Consider the following 19,027-nt stretch of genomic DNA (forward strand, 5'->3'; position numbering starts at 1 on the left):
GTAGTGAAATATGACCTGGAAGTTTCTGGAAAGTTCTGTGAAATTCACCCATGGCAAAATTTGGCTCCACAAAAATGGGACACTTTCAATAAATTGCAAATGACAGTAATTCATACAAATCTACAATAACCACACCAAGTTTTTGTTTGAACGGGATGCTGCAGGTACGTTGGGGTTGAAAGCAATAGTTCACTAAGATTTGCTGAAAATGTACACCCCAAGGTTAGAATGGGTTTAATTCTTCGTCAGAACAGATTTGGAGAAAGGTAAATGCAATGGATGCTCTGCAGTGAATGGGTGCCATCAGAATGAGAGTCCAAACAGCTGATAAAAACATCACAATAATCCACATTACTCCTCATCTGAATCAGGAAAGAAATCTGCACAGATCAAGCACTGTTTACAAACACATAGCTTTTATCTTCTCCAGATGTTAACTGATGGAGTGGATTACTTGTGGTATATTATTGTGATGTTTTTATCCCATTCACTGCAGAGAACCAATTGGTGAGCAACTGATGGACTTCTTCAAAATCAGTACACTTTAGGTAAATATAAATTTTTGGGTAGACTATTCCTTTAAGAGCATGCAACAGCACCATTATGGTGGAATGTTTCTGCAATTCAAAACTGCAAATTAAAACACAAAGGGGCTAATGATTTGCTATGGCACATTCTGCTCCTTCAGATCCTCCCAAAACAGAATGGCTAATGCAGTTTTACAGTGTTTTAAGACTCGATATGGTGAAAACTCTTTGGTAAACCATCATAGCCATTGTGTTTAAGATAATGAGGTCACAAACCGTTCACAATAAACTCACACTATTGTTCACTCCAATGCAGAAGTCGAGTTTGTGACACTCTTTGGTGTGCCGGGTTATTGAATGCTGGTGGAAATGTGGCAAGAGCTGGAAAAATACAAAAATCATCCCTAATGCAATGAGAAAGCATATATGTAGAATACAGTTTTCATATGCAGTTTTAATACATAGTGTAAATTATTTATAGGTTGCGTCTGCGATCAGAAAATAAACCCTCCCGTCTTTGGCTGCATTCAAACTTGAGACGCAAACTTTTGATAAAATCAAAATCTCAAGAAAAAACAGCTTCACTATAACACGCCGTGTAACACTGGACGTCCCATGACGCAAATATGTAAATCTCAAGAAAATAAATTAGCATTTAGATATTTTGCATATAGAAAAGCAAGCCTTTTTTGCATTTCAGCATAACTGCAAAGCACAAATTTGGGCTTTTCGTCAAATTAATCCATTACTGGATTTCACCATGTCACACGTCTTTTAAACACTGCGTAAACGAATAAAATCCCACCCGGTATAAAAGAACCACTGCAGTTCAGCGTATCATATTAAATAAGAGAGCTGCGTCCTTCGTGTCTATGTACAGCTAAATCAAAGTGCTGGGACTGACATCCGTGTACAAGCCCACAGTGAAATCTGTGAATAATACTGGTAAAGCAGAGCGCACCGCAGCGTCCTTCATTACTGCCCCGTCACTAACACTGTGAGGAAGCTCCGACGGGGACCGAGGGGTTGTGAGAGACTCGTCTCCTCCTCTGTGCCAGCGCTGGTCTCAGATCAGTCTGGAGTTTCTCAGGAACTGAATGAGGACTTTGTAAATGAAGGAGTACTGTGAAAGCGTCTGTACCATCATCATGCGTTGCTGCCGCAGCAAGTTCAGAACAGTCGGGACGTCCAGCATCTGTCAGGAAACATCCACACGTCAGTATTAAAACAGGAGCATTTCACAGCAGTTTTGAATAAGGCCAGTCAGAATTAAGAGTCTGAGTTATGTGTTTTATAATATTAAATAAACAATGCAATGCAAGTTTATTTGTAAAGCAAATTTCAAATACAATTACAATTCTAAGTGCTTCACATAAAACTATTTCAATAATTGAATATAAACAAGTCAAACAATTAATAGAAACTAAATATATAATGATATTTAAAACATTATAGTATAATAATTAAAACATGATTAGATATATAATTTTTAATTTTGAACTCGAGCCTCAATTTTGTTTCCGCACTGATATCAGACAGATTAATTTATTTGCTAGAAATATTTTATTTTAATAATTTTTTATAAATAAAATCATTATAATATTACTTGCTTTTCAAGTTTCAAGTCTTTTAATTTTTTGCTTTGTCCGTAAAGTTTAAAAATAAGTTTTATTTTAATTATTTTTAAATAATAATTTTAATAAATACATACATTTTAATAAATTAAATAATTGTAATATTTAATAGAAAATCATTTTTACATTTTAGTTTTATTTGTTCTGTGATTTTCAGTTCATTCAATAGTTTACTAAATATAGACATTAAAACGGTCTATTGTTTTTGCAGTGAAAGTAATTCATTTGTAATATATACTGTCATTATGACATTAAAATTCTCATACTGTGACGATTATGACGCAATGCTATGCATCATACTTAATTTTGAATTATTTTCAGAGACATCATCACCTCTATTCCTAGCAACCATGTGTTTGTGCGCTTAGCAGAAGTGTAACAAAGTGTAACATTTCTTTCTGCCAGTGTTAAGAAGTGCATGTTGTTTACCCTGGTAACTGTCACCATTCTGCTCTGAGAAAAGCTGGTGAAATGCACTAAATCTCTCTTGCGTTCATGCCTCTGTAAGCACAGGACACATGTACCTCATTATGTTCCAGACAAGCTATCATGATCTCAGACAGGATGACCACACCAGTGCGTCCCACCCCTGCGCTGCAGTGCACCAGGACGGGGAGGTTTGTGTTCTTTGGGTCGCTGGAGCTGTTGGTGTGTCGCCTCACCGACTGGATCTCCTCCAAGTACGCTGAGACACAGAAATAGAGCGCTTTAGAGAGCCACGCCAGGAGAGAAAACACAAAGCTGCACAACAGAAAGAGGCCAGCTGAGGGACACGCCACAAGAACACTCTTCTCGGAGATTAAAGTCATGCATGATACGAACATCATCAAAACATGGTATCTTGAATCATTATAATGGTGCTGAATAACACTTTGGGATTATCTGAAGCAAACTTAACAAGTCATGCTTTACACCAAAATCAAAAGGACAAAAAATTAATATTAATTAATAATTACAGGTTTAATATTGTTATATTCATAATTGTAAAACTATGATAATGTACAAAAACTGAAATAACACACTAAGATTTTGAAATAACTTGTAGGCACTATACAAAGAAATGTAACAACATACTGCAGATTTTAAAATGTTATGTGTTATGCATTTATTTTTTGTATAAACATTTAGCTGTAACTACATAATGCATGTTTAAAGAATTTCTGCATATATATATGAATTAAGAAAAATATACATAATTTTGAGTCGTGCATATATATATATATATATATATATATATATATATATATATATATATATATATACACACACACACACACACACACACAATTTTGTTATTAAAAATGTTACGTATTATGCATTTATTTTGTGTATACACATATTTAGCTGTAATTATATACTTCATATATAAAGTACATTTTATATATATATATATATATATATATATATAAAATGCTAACGTTTATATAAGGTACATACAACAACATTGTGAATATGTATAATATATAAACAACTATATACAATTTGAATTAAGGAAAACATGTATTATGCAATACTTGCATGTATATATATATATATATATATATATATATATATATATATATATATATATATATATATATATATATATATATATTTATTAGAATGAAAAATATGTATAATATGCTAATTAAATAAAATTGGCATATATTAAATGCAAAATGACCCACAGCAGCATTTCTTTCAGAATACTTTCACATTTCTTTCTGGTTAACAAAAGCAGTAGTTTGTCCAGACACTGATGTCTTTATTTGTTCACATGCAGATCCTCTAGCCATCTGTAATGTGTTGAGTGCCATAAGCAGCATGGTTTGGTATAAAGAAAGGCCGGTATCGGTGTTGTACTTACAGAGAAAGCCTTTGAAGTCCTCGGGGCAGCCGTGGTCGGGCCAGTCGGTGTACTGCAGGTGCCAGACGGTTCGCTCCTGTCCCGTCAGGAGGTGTTTGATCTTCAGCCCCGTTGTGGCGTAGCACCCAGAGTCTGTGCGGAAGCGTGTGGTGATCTTAAATCGCCCGTATGTAACCGTGTTGTGACGAGAGCCCAGACGAGGCCAGTAGCGGAAACTCTTCTCTCGACCCCCTTCCTGCAGGACGGGACACAAAACAATGACTTACACATCAGATTCAAGAGTGACACCAGTTAATGTGCACGCAGAGATCTTTTCACCGTCACCTCCTCTGCTGTAACCATTGCGATGATGGAGACTCCTTGTTCCCAAACCATCTGCCAGAAGTCTTGACAGGTGCTGGAGAGCGGACCTTGAGACGCGATATAACTCCACTCTTTCCCTCGGACAGTAACCTGAGCAACACAGCAGCAGAAAACACAACATGAGCGAGGATTCATCGGACTCAAAACAGCACAAATATAAATGCAATCAGCCATTTTTGGTGTTCAAGCAATTTAAGACCTTTAAGTTGATGAATAAAAAAAGATCAATTATGTGCAAGCCTAAATTAACCTAAATCAGAAAAAAATTAAAATAAAACAGAAATACATAAAATTACTTCTATGGCTATTACATGCCTGATTTCCATAACATTTAGCATGCTTCTTAAGGATCGTAAGACACGTGTGCTTACCTAATTTTGTGAAGTTCAACAGTTTCAAATAGAAGTCTTTTAAAAGTTATGTACATTTATTTCAGATCTCTATGATTGTGGTTTGATGCTGCATGATCATGCATAATTATAATAAAAAAATTTAAACTTATAATTGCTTTTCTTCTCCCAAATAAATTAAACAATCTATTATTTATATTATATTATATTAGTATACTCAAGTTTAACATGGTTAAAAAAATATCATTATCATAACTACATTATACTGTGTTTTAGGGCATCATTATTATTTTTATTATATAACCGTTATTAATAATAATAACAACAATTATTACAAAACTTACAAGATTATTTGTTTCTTTATCTGCACGGTGACCTTTGTGGCAAAATATTAATAATACTGTTATTAATAATAATAATAATAGATAAATAAATACATACATAAATATTATCGTGATTATTTAAAGTCTTATAAAAACAGCAGGGTCTCAACATTTTGAGCCTTAATCCTAAATATTAATATAGTGATCAGAAGCATCGATGCAAAGCGTCTATACATTAGGGCTGGGACGATAAATCGATGCAGAATCGTTTCGTGGATCGATTCTTAGATTTTCAGAATGCATTGTGATTCCTCACAATGCTCAGATTTTAACAGCAGATGGCGCTCTAATCTAGTTTTTATCTGCACACTCAAATGCTCATGAAGAAGAGTGCTAAAGCGAGTTTGAGTCATGTAATTTCACTTCATCTTATAATGCTTTTATGACGCAAGATTAATGTAAACAGCCAACTGCGAACACCCTTGTGAATTTTATGAATGGTTATTTTAGGTTCAAGTGTGTGTAAGGTTTTGGAAGCGAGCAGAGTACGGGTGTTTCTAAAGCATGCAGCGCCATCTGCTGTTCAAAACTAAGCTCAGAATCGATTTCAGAAAGAATCACGATGCATTTGGAAAATCTTAGAATCGAGGCCGAATCATTTCTCGATTCGGATACATGGTCATGGTCATATTGTAGCGTATCTCGAGCTCACCCTGATGTGCGAGGCGTTGATGTAGCCCGTGTTGTTCTCTTTGGTGGGCACCAGCTCCACACGTGTGTCGTCGTAGGGCAGGACGTCCTGAAAGCGGTTCCTGTCGCTGTTCTCGGGCATCAGAGCGATGGTGCACCCACAGTTGGGACGCTTTTTGGGCACTTGCTCGTATTCGGTGAACACCATCCCCTGCTCCATGCGCTGCTCCAGTATCTTACACTGCAGGAAACACACAGGATGCATTTCATCCAGAACCACCTGCAGCACGCTAACATTGACATGCTGACATGTTTGAGAAAATTAACTTAAAATATCAATAAGTATTTTAGTTGCTGCACATCATTAATGAATCTTCCCTCAACAGAGCTGCTGCTTGATGATGATTAATTAAAACTAGATGTTAACGCTTCATAGTTTTGATAGATTTGATTGATTAATAATACTTATAACATTAGGGGTGTAATGGTACACAAAAATGACGGTTTGGTATTTACAACGGATTTAACGTTATGGTTTTAGTACAGCAGGAAGAAAAACTTAACCTTTTTAAATACTTAAAAAAAATTTTTTTTTAAATAAACAGTGGTTTACTGAACAAGTTGCTCTTTCTTTAAATCTATTGTTATAATTAAAATGTTCTTATTGATAAAAATCTGTGGTGCAATGATACCGATACGGCCGATACTTAGCTTCTGTACTCGTACTCGTTAAAATGCCCCGATACCAAACGCTGATAAGTGCCATATTCAGACAAAGAAACACCGACAACAGAACAAGAGATATGTGAGCTTGTCGAGTGAATATACATTTCATCACCGGAAAGTTTGTAGTTCGGTGTCCAAAAAACAAGTAAAACAATGCACAAGTTACTTAACGGTATGGAGAGCGAAAGAGAGAGAGAGAGAGAGAGAGAGAGAGAGTGAGAGAGAGTGAGAGAGCGAGAGAGAGTGAGAGAGAGTGAGAGAGCGAGAGAGAGCAAGAGAGAGCAAGAGAGAGCGAGAGAGGGAGGGAGAGAGAGAGAGAGCGAGAGAGAGGGAGAGAGAGCAAGAGCGAGGGAAAGAGCGAGGGAGCGAGAGAGAGCAAGAGCGAGGGAGAGAGCGAGTGAGCGAGGGAGAGAGAGAGAGAGAGAGAGAGAGAGAGCGAGAGCGAGCAAGAGAGAGAGAGAGAGAGAGGGAGAGAGAGCAAGAGAGAGCGAGAGAGAGCAAGAGCGAGGGAAAGAGCGAGGGAGCGAGAGAGAGCAAGAGCAAGGGAGAGAGAGAGCGAGGGAGGGAGAGAAAGAGAGCGAGGGAGAGAGAGAGAGAGAGAGAGAGAGAGCGAGCAAGAGAGAGCGAAAGAGAGCAAGAGAAAGAGAGAGTGAGAGAGGGAGGGAGAGAGAGCAAGAGCGAAAGAGCGAGAGAAAGAGAGAGCGAGAGAGGGAGGGAGAGAGAGCAAGAGCGAGGGAGCGAGAGAGAAAGAGCGTGGGAGCGAGAGAGAGGGAGCGAGAGAGAGAGAGCGAGTGAGAGAGAGCGAGAGGGAGGGAGGGAGAGAGGGAGGGAGAGAGAGAGCGAGAGAGTGAGAGAGAGAGAGAGAGAGAGAGAGAGAAAGAAAGAGAGAAAGAAAGAGAGAGAGCGAGAGAACACTTCTGTTGTGTGAACCTTGATGTTCACTTACTTGGCACATGCATTTGGATTAAAACTAAATCGTAAAAATCATTTATAGTGGCATTCACTATAAACATGATTCATTTTAAAACTTAGGCATACATGACTTTCTGGCGAAAGTGAATCTAGCAGCCTGTGTGTAATGCGCTGTCTTCTCGTTCTGCAACAGTATAAGGGTCAAAGACGTTAAGATGTCTGCATCAAAAGAAATGTACAAAAGTGATTTTGTGTCCATGGAAAGCGCATTAAATGTAAGTAAAATGTCTACTTTTAAGGTTTCAAATAAGTTTTTGGGAGAATAAAATGTCAAAATTTGGTTGAAATAATGTTACATTGTCATTCAGAGTAACACAATATTTATGCAAAAATTCAAACAACATGCTTATTCTGAAGTGTACATATTAAAATATCTAAAAGAATAATGGAGCATACTAAATTGTATGGGCAAATGGGCAAAACCTAGGATAGTGGCAAATGTTAAAAATTTTAAATTACAACTCAGTATTTGGGGTGAAAGTAATTAGTCTTTTAATGTGTCATAAATAGATTTTTGTTGTAAATATGCCTGACAAGCTTGTTACACTGAATTACATTTTACTGGGTGTCTTCTGTAAATCAGGGGGAAATGTATGATATTTATTTTTTGCTCAGAAAAACAAAAACAAAATTGCAATTAAATAAAACAGAAAACTTTTTTGCATTTTTTGGGGTGGGAAACTACAACAGTTTAAAGCAGTATTACACTTTTTTTTTTATGCCTGACGGAGCATGACTTGTTGAATGTAGTGAACGAATACGATCTTCTCGTAGGTGAAAGAGTTGAATGAACTGATACATCTCGTATCAGAGTATACAGGGTAAGTCGGCCAAGCATGTAAATCTCGATCAGCAATCAGCAGATACAAAGCGCAGTTATAGGTGCACATACGCTTGTTTTCATATTTGCAATACAGAACATAACTCCACGTTTAATCCCCGATAAAACCTTGTGCTTTGTTAATCTGAACTATTTATTTAGACTATTTAATGCGGTCATGCACACACTTTAATAAAGCCAAATCAGTTTTTGTCACAAGTAAATACGTTCGTTGATTTAAGACATAACACATACACGTGAAAAATATCACAGGAGATTTATAATGAGTGGCTCCCTGTATTATTACAGCAAAGCGTGTCATTACAGTAATAAGTCGCTGCAAAGGAGCAGCTCTAATGCGATTAAATTACAGATGATGAACTATAAAGAAACAGTCGAGCTACAGAGAAGGACAGCAGCTTGTGAGTGTTTTGTCTCGTTTTCTCATTAGACTACTGTGTGATCGTCATTGCTAGGAAGGTTTTGGTTTAAACTGTGTGTGTCTTACCCTGGTAAATACGTGCTGAAAGTGGCGCTTGGTTCAGCGGGACTGCCCAGTTTCGATCTGCTTAATAGTGAGGCGTGGCCAGCTGACTTCAATCACAGGTAATCAGGCAAATACAAAAGCGGTAGGTTTCACCGCGGCAGCGGTCACGGCAGCCCTCGTGTGAGCCCTCCTCGTGTGAAGACCAACTAAGGTGAAGACCATCGACTCTACCTGCGCGACTCCACCGAGCAAGGACACCAACAGGGCACTTGAGAATTGCTTTTTGCCCCTCTTTACTTTTTGTATAGCTTTTCCTCAAATATTTCTTACACTTGTAGTCACTATGTGCTTTCAGATCTCTACTATCACTACTAACACTCGGAGAGCGCGCTATGTACATCGCAGGAAGGCCTGTCTGACAAACCTACGGCCTGTACCTCTGACCTCTACTACTACGCTCTCTATTCCAGTTGGTCTCTGGAACTGCCAGTCTGCAGTTAACAAAGCAGACTTCATTTCTTCTCTTGCTACTCATTCTGGTCTCAACCTCATGGCACTGACAGAGACTTGGATCAAACCTGAAGATACTGCCACCCCTGCAGCCCTCTCCACTAATTTCACTTGTTCCCACACTCCTCGTACCACTGGGAGGGGTGGAGGGACGGGTTTCCTTATATCATAAGAATGGAAATTTGATCTTCAGCGATCACCTACAGGTAATGGTTCATTTGAATCACATGCCATTACTGTAACCCACCCTGTTAAAATCCACTTTGTGGTCATTTATCGTCCCCCAGGTCAATTGGGAAACTTCTTGGAGGAGTTGGATGTGCTGCTATCAAACTTTCCTGAAGATGGTACTCCTCTGGTACTGCTTGGTGACTTCAACATCCACCTAGATAAACCCCAGGCTGCTGACTTCAAAACTCTGCTCACCTCATTTGATCTCAAGCTAGTGTCTACTACAGCGACTCACAAATCAGGCAACCAACTGGACCTCATCTACACGCGCTGTTGCTCTGTGGACAACTCTTCAGTTGCTCCACTGCACACCTCAGACCACTTCCTCATTACTGCTAACCTAGCACTTACTCCTGAAGTTCCTCACACTCCAACGCAGGTCACCTTTCGACAGAACCTACGCTCACTCTCTCCATCGCGCCTATCTTCTGTGGTTTCATCCTCGCTTCCTGCACTCTCTCAGTTTTCAGCTCTGGACACGAGCAGTGCTACGGAAACTCTTTGCTTCACTTTAACATCTTGCTTGGACAGCTTTTGCCCACTGTTGTCTAGACCAGCACGCACTGCCCCATCTGCCCCCTGGCTGTCTGAGGTTCTCCGTGAACATCGCTCTAAACTCAGGGCTGCAGAGAGGAAATGGCAGAAATCAAGAAACTCTACCGACCTCAGTGTGTATTAGTCTCTCCTCTCTTCCTTCTCTGCAAAAGTCTTCACAGCTAAAACATCCTACTACCACAACAAAATTAACAGCTGTTGTGACGCTTGGACACTCTTCAAGACTTTCTCTTCTCTTCTTAATCCGCAGCCACCACCTCCTCCATCGACTCTTACAGCGGACGACTTTTTTTTCTTTTCTTTTTTTCGGCAGTTTTCTTCACAAATAAGACAAGATCCATCAGTGACCAATTCTCCACACCGCAGACTGAGGAAAACTTCACAATGACCGACGCACACTGTTTCTCCTCCTTCTCCCCAATCTCAGAGATGGACGTTTCCAAACTTCTCCTGTCCAATCATCCTATCCTATCCTACTCCACTTGATCCGATCCCCACTCACCTCCTTCAAGCGATCTCTTCTTCAGTCATACCTTCGCTTACTCACATTATCATCTCCTCTCTTCACTCTGGAACATTTCCCTCAGCATTCAAGCAGGCTCGGGTAAGCCCACTGCTCAAGAAACCATCTCTAAATCCAGCGCTTCTTGAAAACTACAGACCAGTATCCCTTCTTTCATTCATTGCAAAGACACTTGAGCGAGCTGTGTTCAACCAGCTTTCTATGTTCCTTGTACAGAACAACCTCCTGGACAGCAACCAATCTGGCTTCAAAAGTGGCCACTCAACTGAGACTGCTCTGCTCTCGGTTACTGAAGCCCTGCGACTAGCAAGAGCAGCTTCAAAATCCTCAGTACTCATCTTACTGGACCTGTCTGCTGCTTTTGACACTGTTAATCACCAGATTCTCCTGTCCACCCTCAGAAAGATGGGCATCTCTGGTTAAGTCTTACCTCTCTGACATATCCTTCAGTGTGTCTTGGAGGGGTGATGTTTCAAAATCACAACACCTTGCTACTGGGGTTCCTCAAGGCTCAGTACTTGGACTACTTCTCTTCTCCATCTACATGCCCAGGAGACTACAGACAATCATTAAGACTAAGGCCTGCCCGACTAAGTATTGATAGATGTGTAAAAACTGTCATACTAACAGCTGTCTGAAAATGTTTGGTTGATTGTTATCCATAACATACCTTTCTAGCAAAGTTTTCTAACATTATCAAGATGAATTTGTTTTGACACAGTTTAACTCTTGAGTTCTTGTCATATTTTATTACCATCTTCTAAACTAAAGAGAATAAACTGTGATAATGCTGAAGGTGTCTGCATACATTTTGATTTGACTATCTATTTAATAAATTAAGTTAACCAGCTAACATTATACATACTCTTTTGGTTTCTGTACCCAATATTTAATAAATTGACAAATGCAATAAAAATATTGGTACTCTGTATCGTCAAGTACCAAAAATAAAAGTATCGGGCGAATACTGGAAAAAGTGGTATCGGTGCATCCCTAATAAAAATCTACCTCAGCTTATGCTTTTAACTATATGGAGCCGTATAACATTTTTTATTTGTTAAAATATTCAATTACACAGTGGCTGTCATAACATGTTTCATAAATTAATTTAAACATACATTAAGACTAATAGGTAAAGTAAAATATAATGAATATACAGTGTACTATTTCACAAAATGCTCTTCTCTAGATTTCTCAAGTGAACTAACAATAATAATCAGAATAATGTTTTAATAAATACAGTAATATACTTAATATATTTCGAAAGTGTGTGCATAAATATACATTATTTTGTAATTCGACTATGCTCATCAAGACTGCATTTATTTGTTCAAAAATACAGGAAAAAAATGTATATTGTTTAATTTTTTTTAAAAGAAATTAAAACTTTTATTCAGCAAGGATGTGTTACATTGTTAAGAAGTGATAGCAAAGATTTATTTTGTTAGAAAATATTTGTAATTTTAATAAATGTGGCTCTTTTTAATTTATTATTCATTAAAGAATCCTTAAAAAAAAAAAAAAAGTATAAAAAAAATAATTTGGCAGCACAAGTGTAGCCAATATTGATAATTCTAATAATAAATCAGCATATTAGACTGATTTCTGAAGAATCATGTGACACTTTATACTGGAGTAATGTCTGATGGAAATTCAGAATTGCATCACAAAAATAAATTATATTTTAAAGGATATTAAAATAGAAGTAATTATTTTATATTCTAATAACATTTTGCAAGATTACGTTTTTTTCTGTATTTTTGATCAAACAAATGCAGCCTTGATGAGCAGAAGAGACATCTTTAAAGTTTTAAGCCGACTTTTGACCGGTCGTGTGTCCACAGTCAAAGAGAAAGCAGTACTCACCCGCTCATCATTAGACGTGTTCTCCGGGTCGTCCTTCCCTTCATCGGGCAGAGGCATTCTGGACAGGGTCAGGCCATTGAGAGCCGCCATCTTCAGGGGACCCACCTTCTTGACCTCGGAGCGTCCTTTCTTCATCCCCTTCATCCCCGGAGCGAGCGAGAGCGAGAGACAGAGAGAGAAACAGAGTCTGAGAATCGGCGTCTGAGAGACTCAGTGGAGAAGAGCAGCAGAATGCAGCAGTTCGAGTCGGACGGCCTGTTGAGCGGCATTCTTCACATCGCACGTATCAAGTCAAGTGTTCATCCTCACCCCAGCGTACAAACACCTATTCGACGACGTGCAGACAAAACGAAAATAAAAGCCACACTAGCTAGATGATGTGCCATCAAGAATCAGTTACAAGCTGATGAGTGCATACATAAGTTGCAAAGAATAAAATCTCAAAACCAAAGTTAAGACTCCCACCGAAACGGATCGTTTAAACACGCCCCACATGTCTACATCACTATGTGGGAAATATTTGCATAATGCCAGCCAAATGCTGACGCAAAGAAGTCGTGGTTTCAGTAACACAGTTAGTGTTGAAGCAGTCATGTCAGGGAGATGTGTGTGTATCCAGGAGAAAGCAAAAGCACTTTATTTGGCCTTTCAAGAGTAGATGCATTTAGGAATCTTTAAGATCACAACAGAACAGCATAGCATTTTAAGAACAACTGTTTTGTGAACCGGATTTAAAACTAAGGACATTATTAATTGTCTTTACATTTATTTTGCAAGATGAAGCTCGCGATTATGGAAAGGGGCGTTACATTTCTGACAAGTGCTCAAGGTGATCTACCAATCAAAATGGCTTGGGTCAGTTAGCCAATCAGAGCAGACTGCACTTGTCAGAAGGAGGGACTTTGAGGCGGGGCTTAGAGGACCTACAATAATGTACAGTATGTGGATATGTTTTTTTAACATTGAAGCATGTCAACATATTCTGTTACACCTAACACACAAAATAATGATCTATAAATATATATGACCACTTTAACAACTGGGCCGAACTGTTCATTTCTATATCCATAAAGTTCTCTGTAATTTATTAAGACAAGAGCAGCATGTACATTCTGCTAACCATCTTTTTTTATGCTGCGTTGATATTAAAATTAAATAAAACCACTTCTCATAAAGAACAAGAACATGGTCTTCTTTTTAATTAACTACCAATGGCTATAGAGGCTAATTATGCATTCTTTATACTAACTTGTTTACCACATTCTTCATTCTTTCAAGCATACATATTACTATGAATAAATTAGTAATAAATTGACTCATCTTCAGGGCTACTTTTTCAGTCAAGAGCAAAGCATGGTTTTCTGTCTTTCTTTTGTTGCTTGATTAACATCAATGACTCAGACAATAGCAACTAAATTAGGCTGCTGTCCCTTTAAAACTGAATGCACAGCTGCAATGGATGCAAAGTACTGATACACATTCTCTTTACTCCTTAATTCATTTTTTTAATAACTTTAATGCATTTTAAAACAGGTCTATTGCACAATGAATTAAAGGCCTATAATTAAAATATTAACACTGCAGTCATCAATAAAAATCGAATGAAATTGATTTCAAGCACCAACTTTCAAAAACAACATGTTTGACACGAAGTATGTTTCTTCAAATTTTTTCCCACTATGTAGGCTACAGGGCATAATTAAATTGAAAAAGCTATATACAGTTATCAGCATATTTTGAATCAGATTTGCATCTAGTTAATGGTCACATGGCATACATGTATCTAGTTAAACATTTAAACACTTTTTATTATAAGAATGCTGAAAACAAATATATATATATATATATATATATATACTCTTGTTACAATTCTGCTGTTAAATAAATTTTATAATTTATTTAATAAATACTTTTTAGAATAATTTTATTTTACACTACAGATCACAATATCTAGGTCTAATATTTTGTCTTATATTTGTTCAGTTTCTTTGTATTTTTGATTCTGATTCAACTCTAGAGAACTTATTAAACTTTTAAATTAAAGAGCTTTATTTGAACGTTTTTATAGCTGGACTTAAAAGTGGACTCAAAAGTTTTAAAACAATAATAATTATTATTATTTTAAATATTAATAAAAAAAAAAAAAAAAAAAAAACATGCTGTATTACTTCTGCAAACTACTTTGTTTAATATAAAATTATTTTCTAATTATATTTTTATTTAATAAACAGTATGTATAATCATGTTATTTTACACTTACAAAACAGTATAATCATTTTACACTTCCAATACACTTAAAATAATACTCTCATGTCTTTATATATTTTTTTAAATGTACAAGCTTTTAACATTAAGTGAATGTGCAAATACACTTAAACCTATTGTATGTTGCATTCCCAAATGCACATCTAACTGATTCTGATTCAGCTCTGATTTTTAAGTAAACTTACGGCCGGTGGAAGACCATCGATGTTCCTTCTGGCAGGTGGCACGTCAGAGACGGGTCTCTTAAAGACGTCTTTCTTCTGTCTGAAGCGTCCCTGTCCGCTCAGATCTCCCTCTGATACTGAAGGCACCATGTGTCCGGGCTCTCGCAGAGGCGGCAGCTGCACCATGTCATCTGGTTTGCGGATGATGGGATGGGGCTGGTACCCCAGAGGGGCTGTCAGGACTGTCTCCATACTGTGGCTGAAGGGATAAGCGGGTGGATCTACGAGAGGCTGTCCAATCGGGGTCATGTGATGCTCGGGGCCGCCCACAGCATCCTGAGACTGGGGTGTGTGTCGGCCGCCATCGTCTTCAAACTCTTCCTCCTCACCGCTGCTGTGCACCAGCATCGTGGCATCGGACAGGGATTTTTTGTGGCCGTAGATGACATCCTCCTTGATGACAGCATCCTCTGGCTTCGTTACCTCCAGGACAACGTTGATGTCGGAGCCGGATGCTGCAGGCGGCATCACCTGGGCAACAGGGGGCGGGGTCTCAGCCGAAGATGCAGATGCCTGGGGAGTTGATGCAGAAATGTCAATAAATAAAAAATAAATCAAACTTTCTTAAAATAGTTAATTTATAATCTTAGATTATTATATAGGAATTAATTAATTATAAGCATTCTTAATTATATATTAGTGTTGTCACGGTACCAAAATTCCAGTATTCGGTACCGATACCAGTGAAAATCCACGGTTCTCGGTACCAATTTCGGTACCAAAGCAAAACACAAAATATGCTAATTAAAAAAAATAACTTTTTTTAGCACTAAAAATAAAACCAATGCCATTCTTTATACTTATTTACAATTGTGTTTAAAGTTTTTCTACAAGTTATATAATTATGAAAAACAGTAAACAAGTTTCACCCAAAATTAATTTTTCTTTTAATTTATGAAATTTAAACATTTTATTTCTGGTAAATAAAGGGGATTTGCTATTCAAATTAAAACATGGAAGAAATATTGTGATTTATTTCTTTAAAAAAATAAAGTTTTATAATTTTTTTCAACAGTAGTAGCAGTATCACATACATTTTACTAAATAATAGTAATATTTCTAGCACAATGCCTTTATGTAAAAATTAACTTTTAGGCCTAATGAATGCATATTTGTCATTTTAACTGAACTTAAGACTGGTGGTGATGCTTAAGATATTTTTGGTTATTGAGGGTTTCTGTAAAAAAAATAGTAATAGATCATATTAATTATTATTAAAAGATAATACTACTACTAATTCTACTATCATACTAATGTATATACAATGCACTATGAATTGATGAGCTGCTGGGTTCATGAATATTAATCACGTTGTCTGCAATCGGTCAAACTGATTTGCTGAAATCAAAACAGGGGCGGTACTAGATCAGCGCCAGCCAATGAAATTGCCATTTGCGCATTAGCTCCGCCCACTACCGGAGAAACCGGTATGTCGTCTGCTTGTTCAAAAATGAATATCAATAATTCTAAATGAACTCAATTATTTTTACAGGAGAAGACAACAAAGAATAGTTTACATATAGCGTGTCGATTCAGCGTGGTAAGACTCTCGCTCGCTCTCTTTGCATGTGTGAGAAACAGCGCTATCAGTAAAGCGACGGTGAGTCGTGCGCCTTCACAAAGAGTTTACAGAGCATCAATTACAGGTGCGCTGTGCGTCCATTGAGATGAACTGAAAAGTTCAGATCACTTGATGGAGAGAAATTAATGCAAGCGTCATGCGCTTCGGTCTATGTAGTAAACAAACCCGCACGTCTCTGCCATTCATTAATTCACACAGAGACGCGCAGGACACGGATTCATATTTCAGGCAACATTTGCGGCTTAACATTTACAGATACTGGTCCATATGGAGATTTGATTTGATTAATTTATGCTAACTTTGACAAATTCCATGACTGTCCATATTAAAATGTAAGTTTCATTTTCATGACAGGATTTTGAGATTCCGCCCTCGTTTTCGGCTTCGCGGAAATCATAGCGCTGAACCGGGTTTGAACGGGACCTCGGTACTACCGGTACTTAAAGAAACATGGTACAGTCACATTTACATTTTTTTAGTACCGACTTGGTACAGAAGTACCGGGTCTTTTGACAACACTATTATATATATATTTTTTTTAGCTATTATTTTAAAATGAGGAAAATGACATGACAAAACAAAATAGATTATCTCAAGAACAGATGCATTTAGAACCTAAGATCACTGCTGGTAATTATATTAAATCTATTTATAGAATAATTAGACTTTTGTTTAATTATAGACATTTTTAAGCAAAATACAGCTGAAAAGTTTTCAAAGTGTATAACGTCACATACATGCATTAAACATGAATTAAATGTATTCTCTTGTTCAATTTTAAATCAGATTAATACTGATATACAATAATGAATTATATAACTATTATGATTACTATATATTAAAATAATTATATTAGAATTATGAAAATGCTGCTGACAATAATTTTAAGTGTGTAAAATGTCACAAATGAAACCTAAATTAAAATTATTGAAAATAGTTAAATCTAGTATCATATATAAATATTAATACTTATTAGGATTCTAAACTGCAGAAACCCCATAAATAAAGCAGCTGCACTATTTTCTAATCATATTTAAATAATTTTAAATAGCCATTCAGGTTTGTGTATTCACGATGATGTTCATAACAGGGCCAAATACTTAAGTATTTAGACTTAATAGTCTATTTATTTTCAAACTTTTTTTTTTTAATCTGGACTACAGCATGCCATAGATATTGTTTGCAAGTGTTTTGATTCTTTATTGTTAATTCACACTTTACATTCGGGCTACATTAGTTAAAGAAAAATTCTTCTGAACATTCATTTTAGGTATTCCAATATTTAATAAACATGTTAAAATCTAAAGTTTCAACTAAAGTTTTATTTAACAAGCTAACATGAACTTAACATCCGGAAAGGACTCACCTTCCTCTCCTTCAGCCTCATGTTCTCGAGGCCGTATGCCAGCCCGGCGATCTCGATGGAGTTGCGTTTGTGCATGTGAGGCCGTCGGGTCGTGACGAGCGGCTCGCTCACTTCCTGCAGCGAGTGAGCCACGGGCAGGCTGTCCTCCTGGAAGGTCTGCACCGAGTGATGGACGCGGCGTGTGATCAGATCCGGGTTACTGCTGCTGACGTAGAGATGGCGGGACAGATCCGGGGTGCTGTTGGCGGGTCGAGGGTGAGGGTAGGGATACGGCGGCGGCGGCCAATAGACCTGATTCCTGATGATGTTGGGCGGAGGATATTCCTGCGCCTGCTGGACGTTGGTGAGCTCGGGGACGCTGACGGCTCCTACGACAGGCCGTCTCTTGGTGGGATAGGGGTACGGGGAGGGGCTGTGGAAGCTGTAGTTGAGGTGGAAGGGGTACTGGCCCGTGCCGTGCTCCCGGATCTCCGGCTGGCTGTACACGAGCGGGTCGGGGCGGCTGTAGGCGTACGAGTTCCCAATGTTGAGGTTCCTCATGGAGTGGCTCTGGCGCTCGGCTGGCGGGATCATCCCGTGGTTCTTCTGCCTCATGACGCTCTCGTAATCAGGCGTGGCGCGGTAGGACGGCGGGATCAGGGCACTGTGCCGGTGGGAAGGCACGTAGTCGGGCCGCATGAGGTCACTTCCTGTGATGCTGGGGTTGGAGGACATGGGCGAGGGCTGCAGGTAGTGCTGCGGGTTGTTGAGGGAGCTGGTGCTCTGTGCGCTGTAAACGCTGCCGTTACGGATCCGGCCGTTGTACTCGTGCGGAGAGCGGTCCAGACTGGTCTGGGAATGGTAGTAGAAACCGTTCTGGTTGTTGATGTACAGATTATCTGTGGGATGTACAAGAGAGGTGTGTCAGTTCTTGTCTATTATTTTCGTCTCGTTTTACAAATATCTACACATTCTTTAAATCAAGATAGGTTAACTTGAAAAACTAAATCACAGTCATTGCAAGTCAGCATCATTATTAGTGGTCGACCGATATATCGGCCGATATTTGCTATTTTTCATATATCATCAACGGCCGATAAGTTTTTCTGTTTGGCCGATGCGTTCGAGGTGGGACTTTTATTTTGTTCGCCATCACCATTAACAGTTCTGTTTAATATGGATAGAAGT

The 19,027-nt window shown here is 38.1% G+C and overlaps 1 protein-coding gene across 2 annotated transcripts in view; it reads right to left on the reverse strand.

Moving 5' to 3' along the window:
- Positions 1 to 1,309: 1,309 nt before the first annotated feature.
- Positions 1,310 to 19,027, reverse strand: part of LOC132112355 (tyrosine-protein phosphatase non-receptor type 21-like) — a 31,193-nt gene continuing 13,475 nt past the window's right edge. For both annotated transcript variants that reach the window (XM_059519797.1, XM_059519796.1), the window contains 8 exons: positions 17,861 to 18,738; positions 14,874 to 15,425; positions 12,424 to 12,561; positions 5,756 to 5,974; positions 4,332 to 4,460; positions 4,008 to 4,242; positions 2,686 to 2,846; positions 1,310 to 1,722 (listed from right to left, as the gene is read on the reverse strand). In XM_059519797.1, the coding sequence (XP_059375780.1) occupies positions 1,594 to 1,722; positions 2,686 to 2,846; positions 4,008 to 4,242; positions 4,332 to 4,460; positions 5,756 to 5,974; positions 12,424 to 12,561; positions 14,874 to 15,425; positions 17,861 to 18,738 (2,441 nt within the window). In that variant the 3' untranslated portion in view covers positions 1,310 to 1,593. The remainder of the gene's footprint in view (positions 1,723 to 2,685; positions 2,847 to 4,007; positions 4,243 to 4,331; positions 4,461 to 5,755; positions 5,975 to 12,423; positions 12,562 to 14,873; positions 15,426 to 17,860; positions 18,739 to 19,027) is intronic.

The sequence above is a fragment of the Carassius carassius genome, chromosome 32 (assembly GCF_963082965.1).
Source record: "Carassius carassius chromosome 32, fCarCar2.1, whole genome shotgun sequence".
NCBI classification, from domain to species: Eukaryota; Metazoa; Chordata; class Actinopteri; order Cypriniformes; family Cyprinidae; genus Carassius; species Carassius carassius.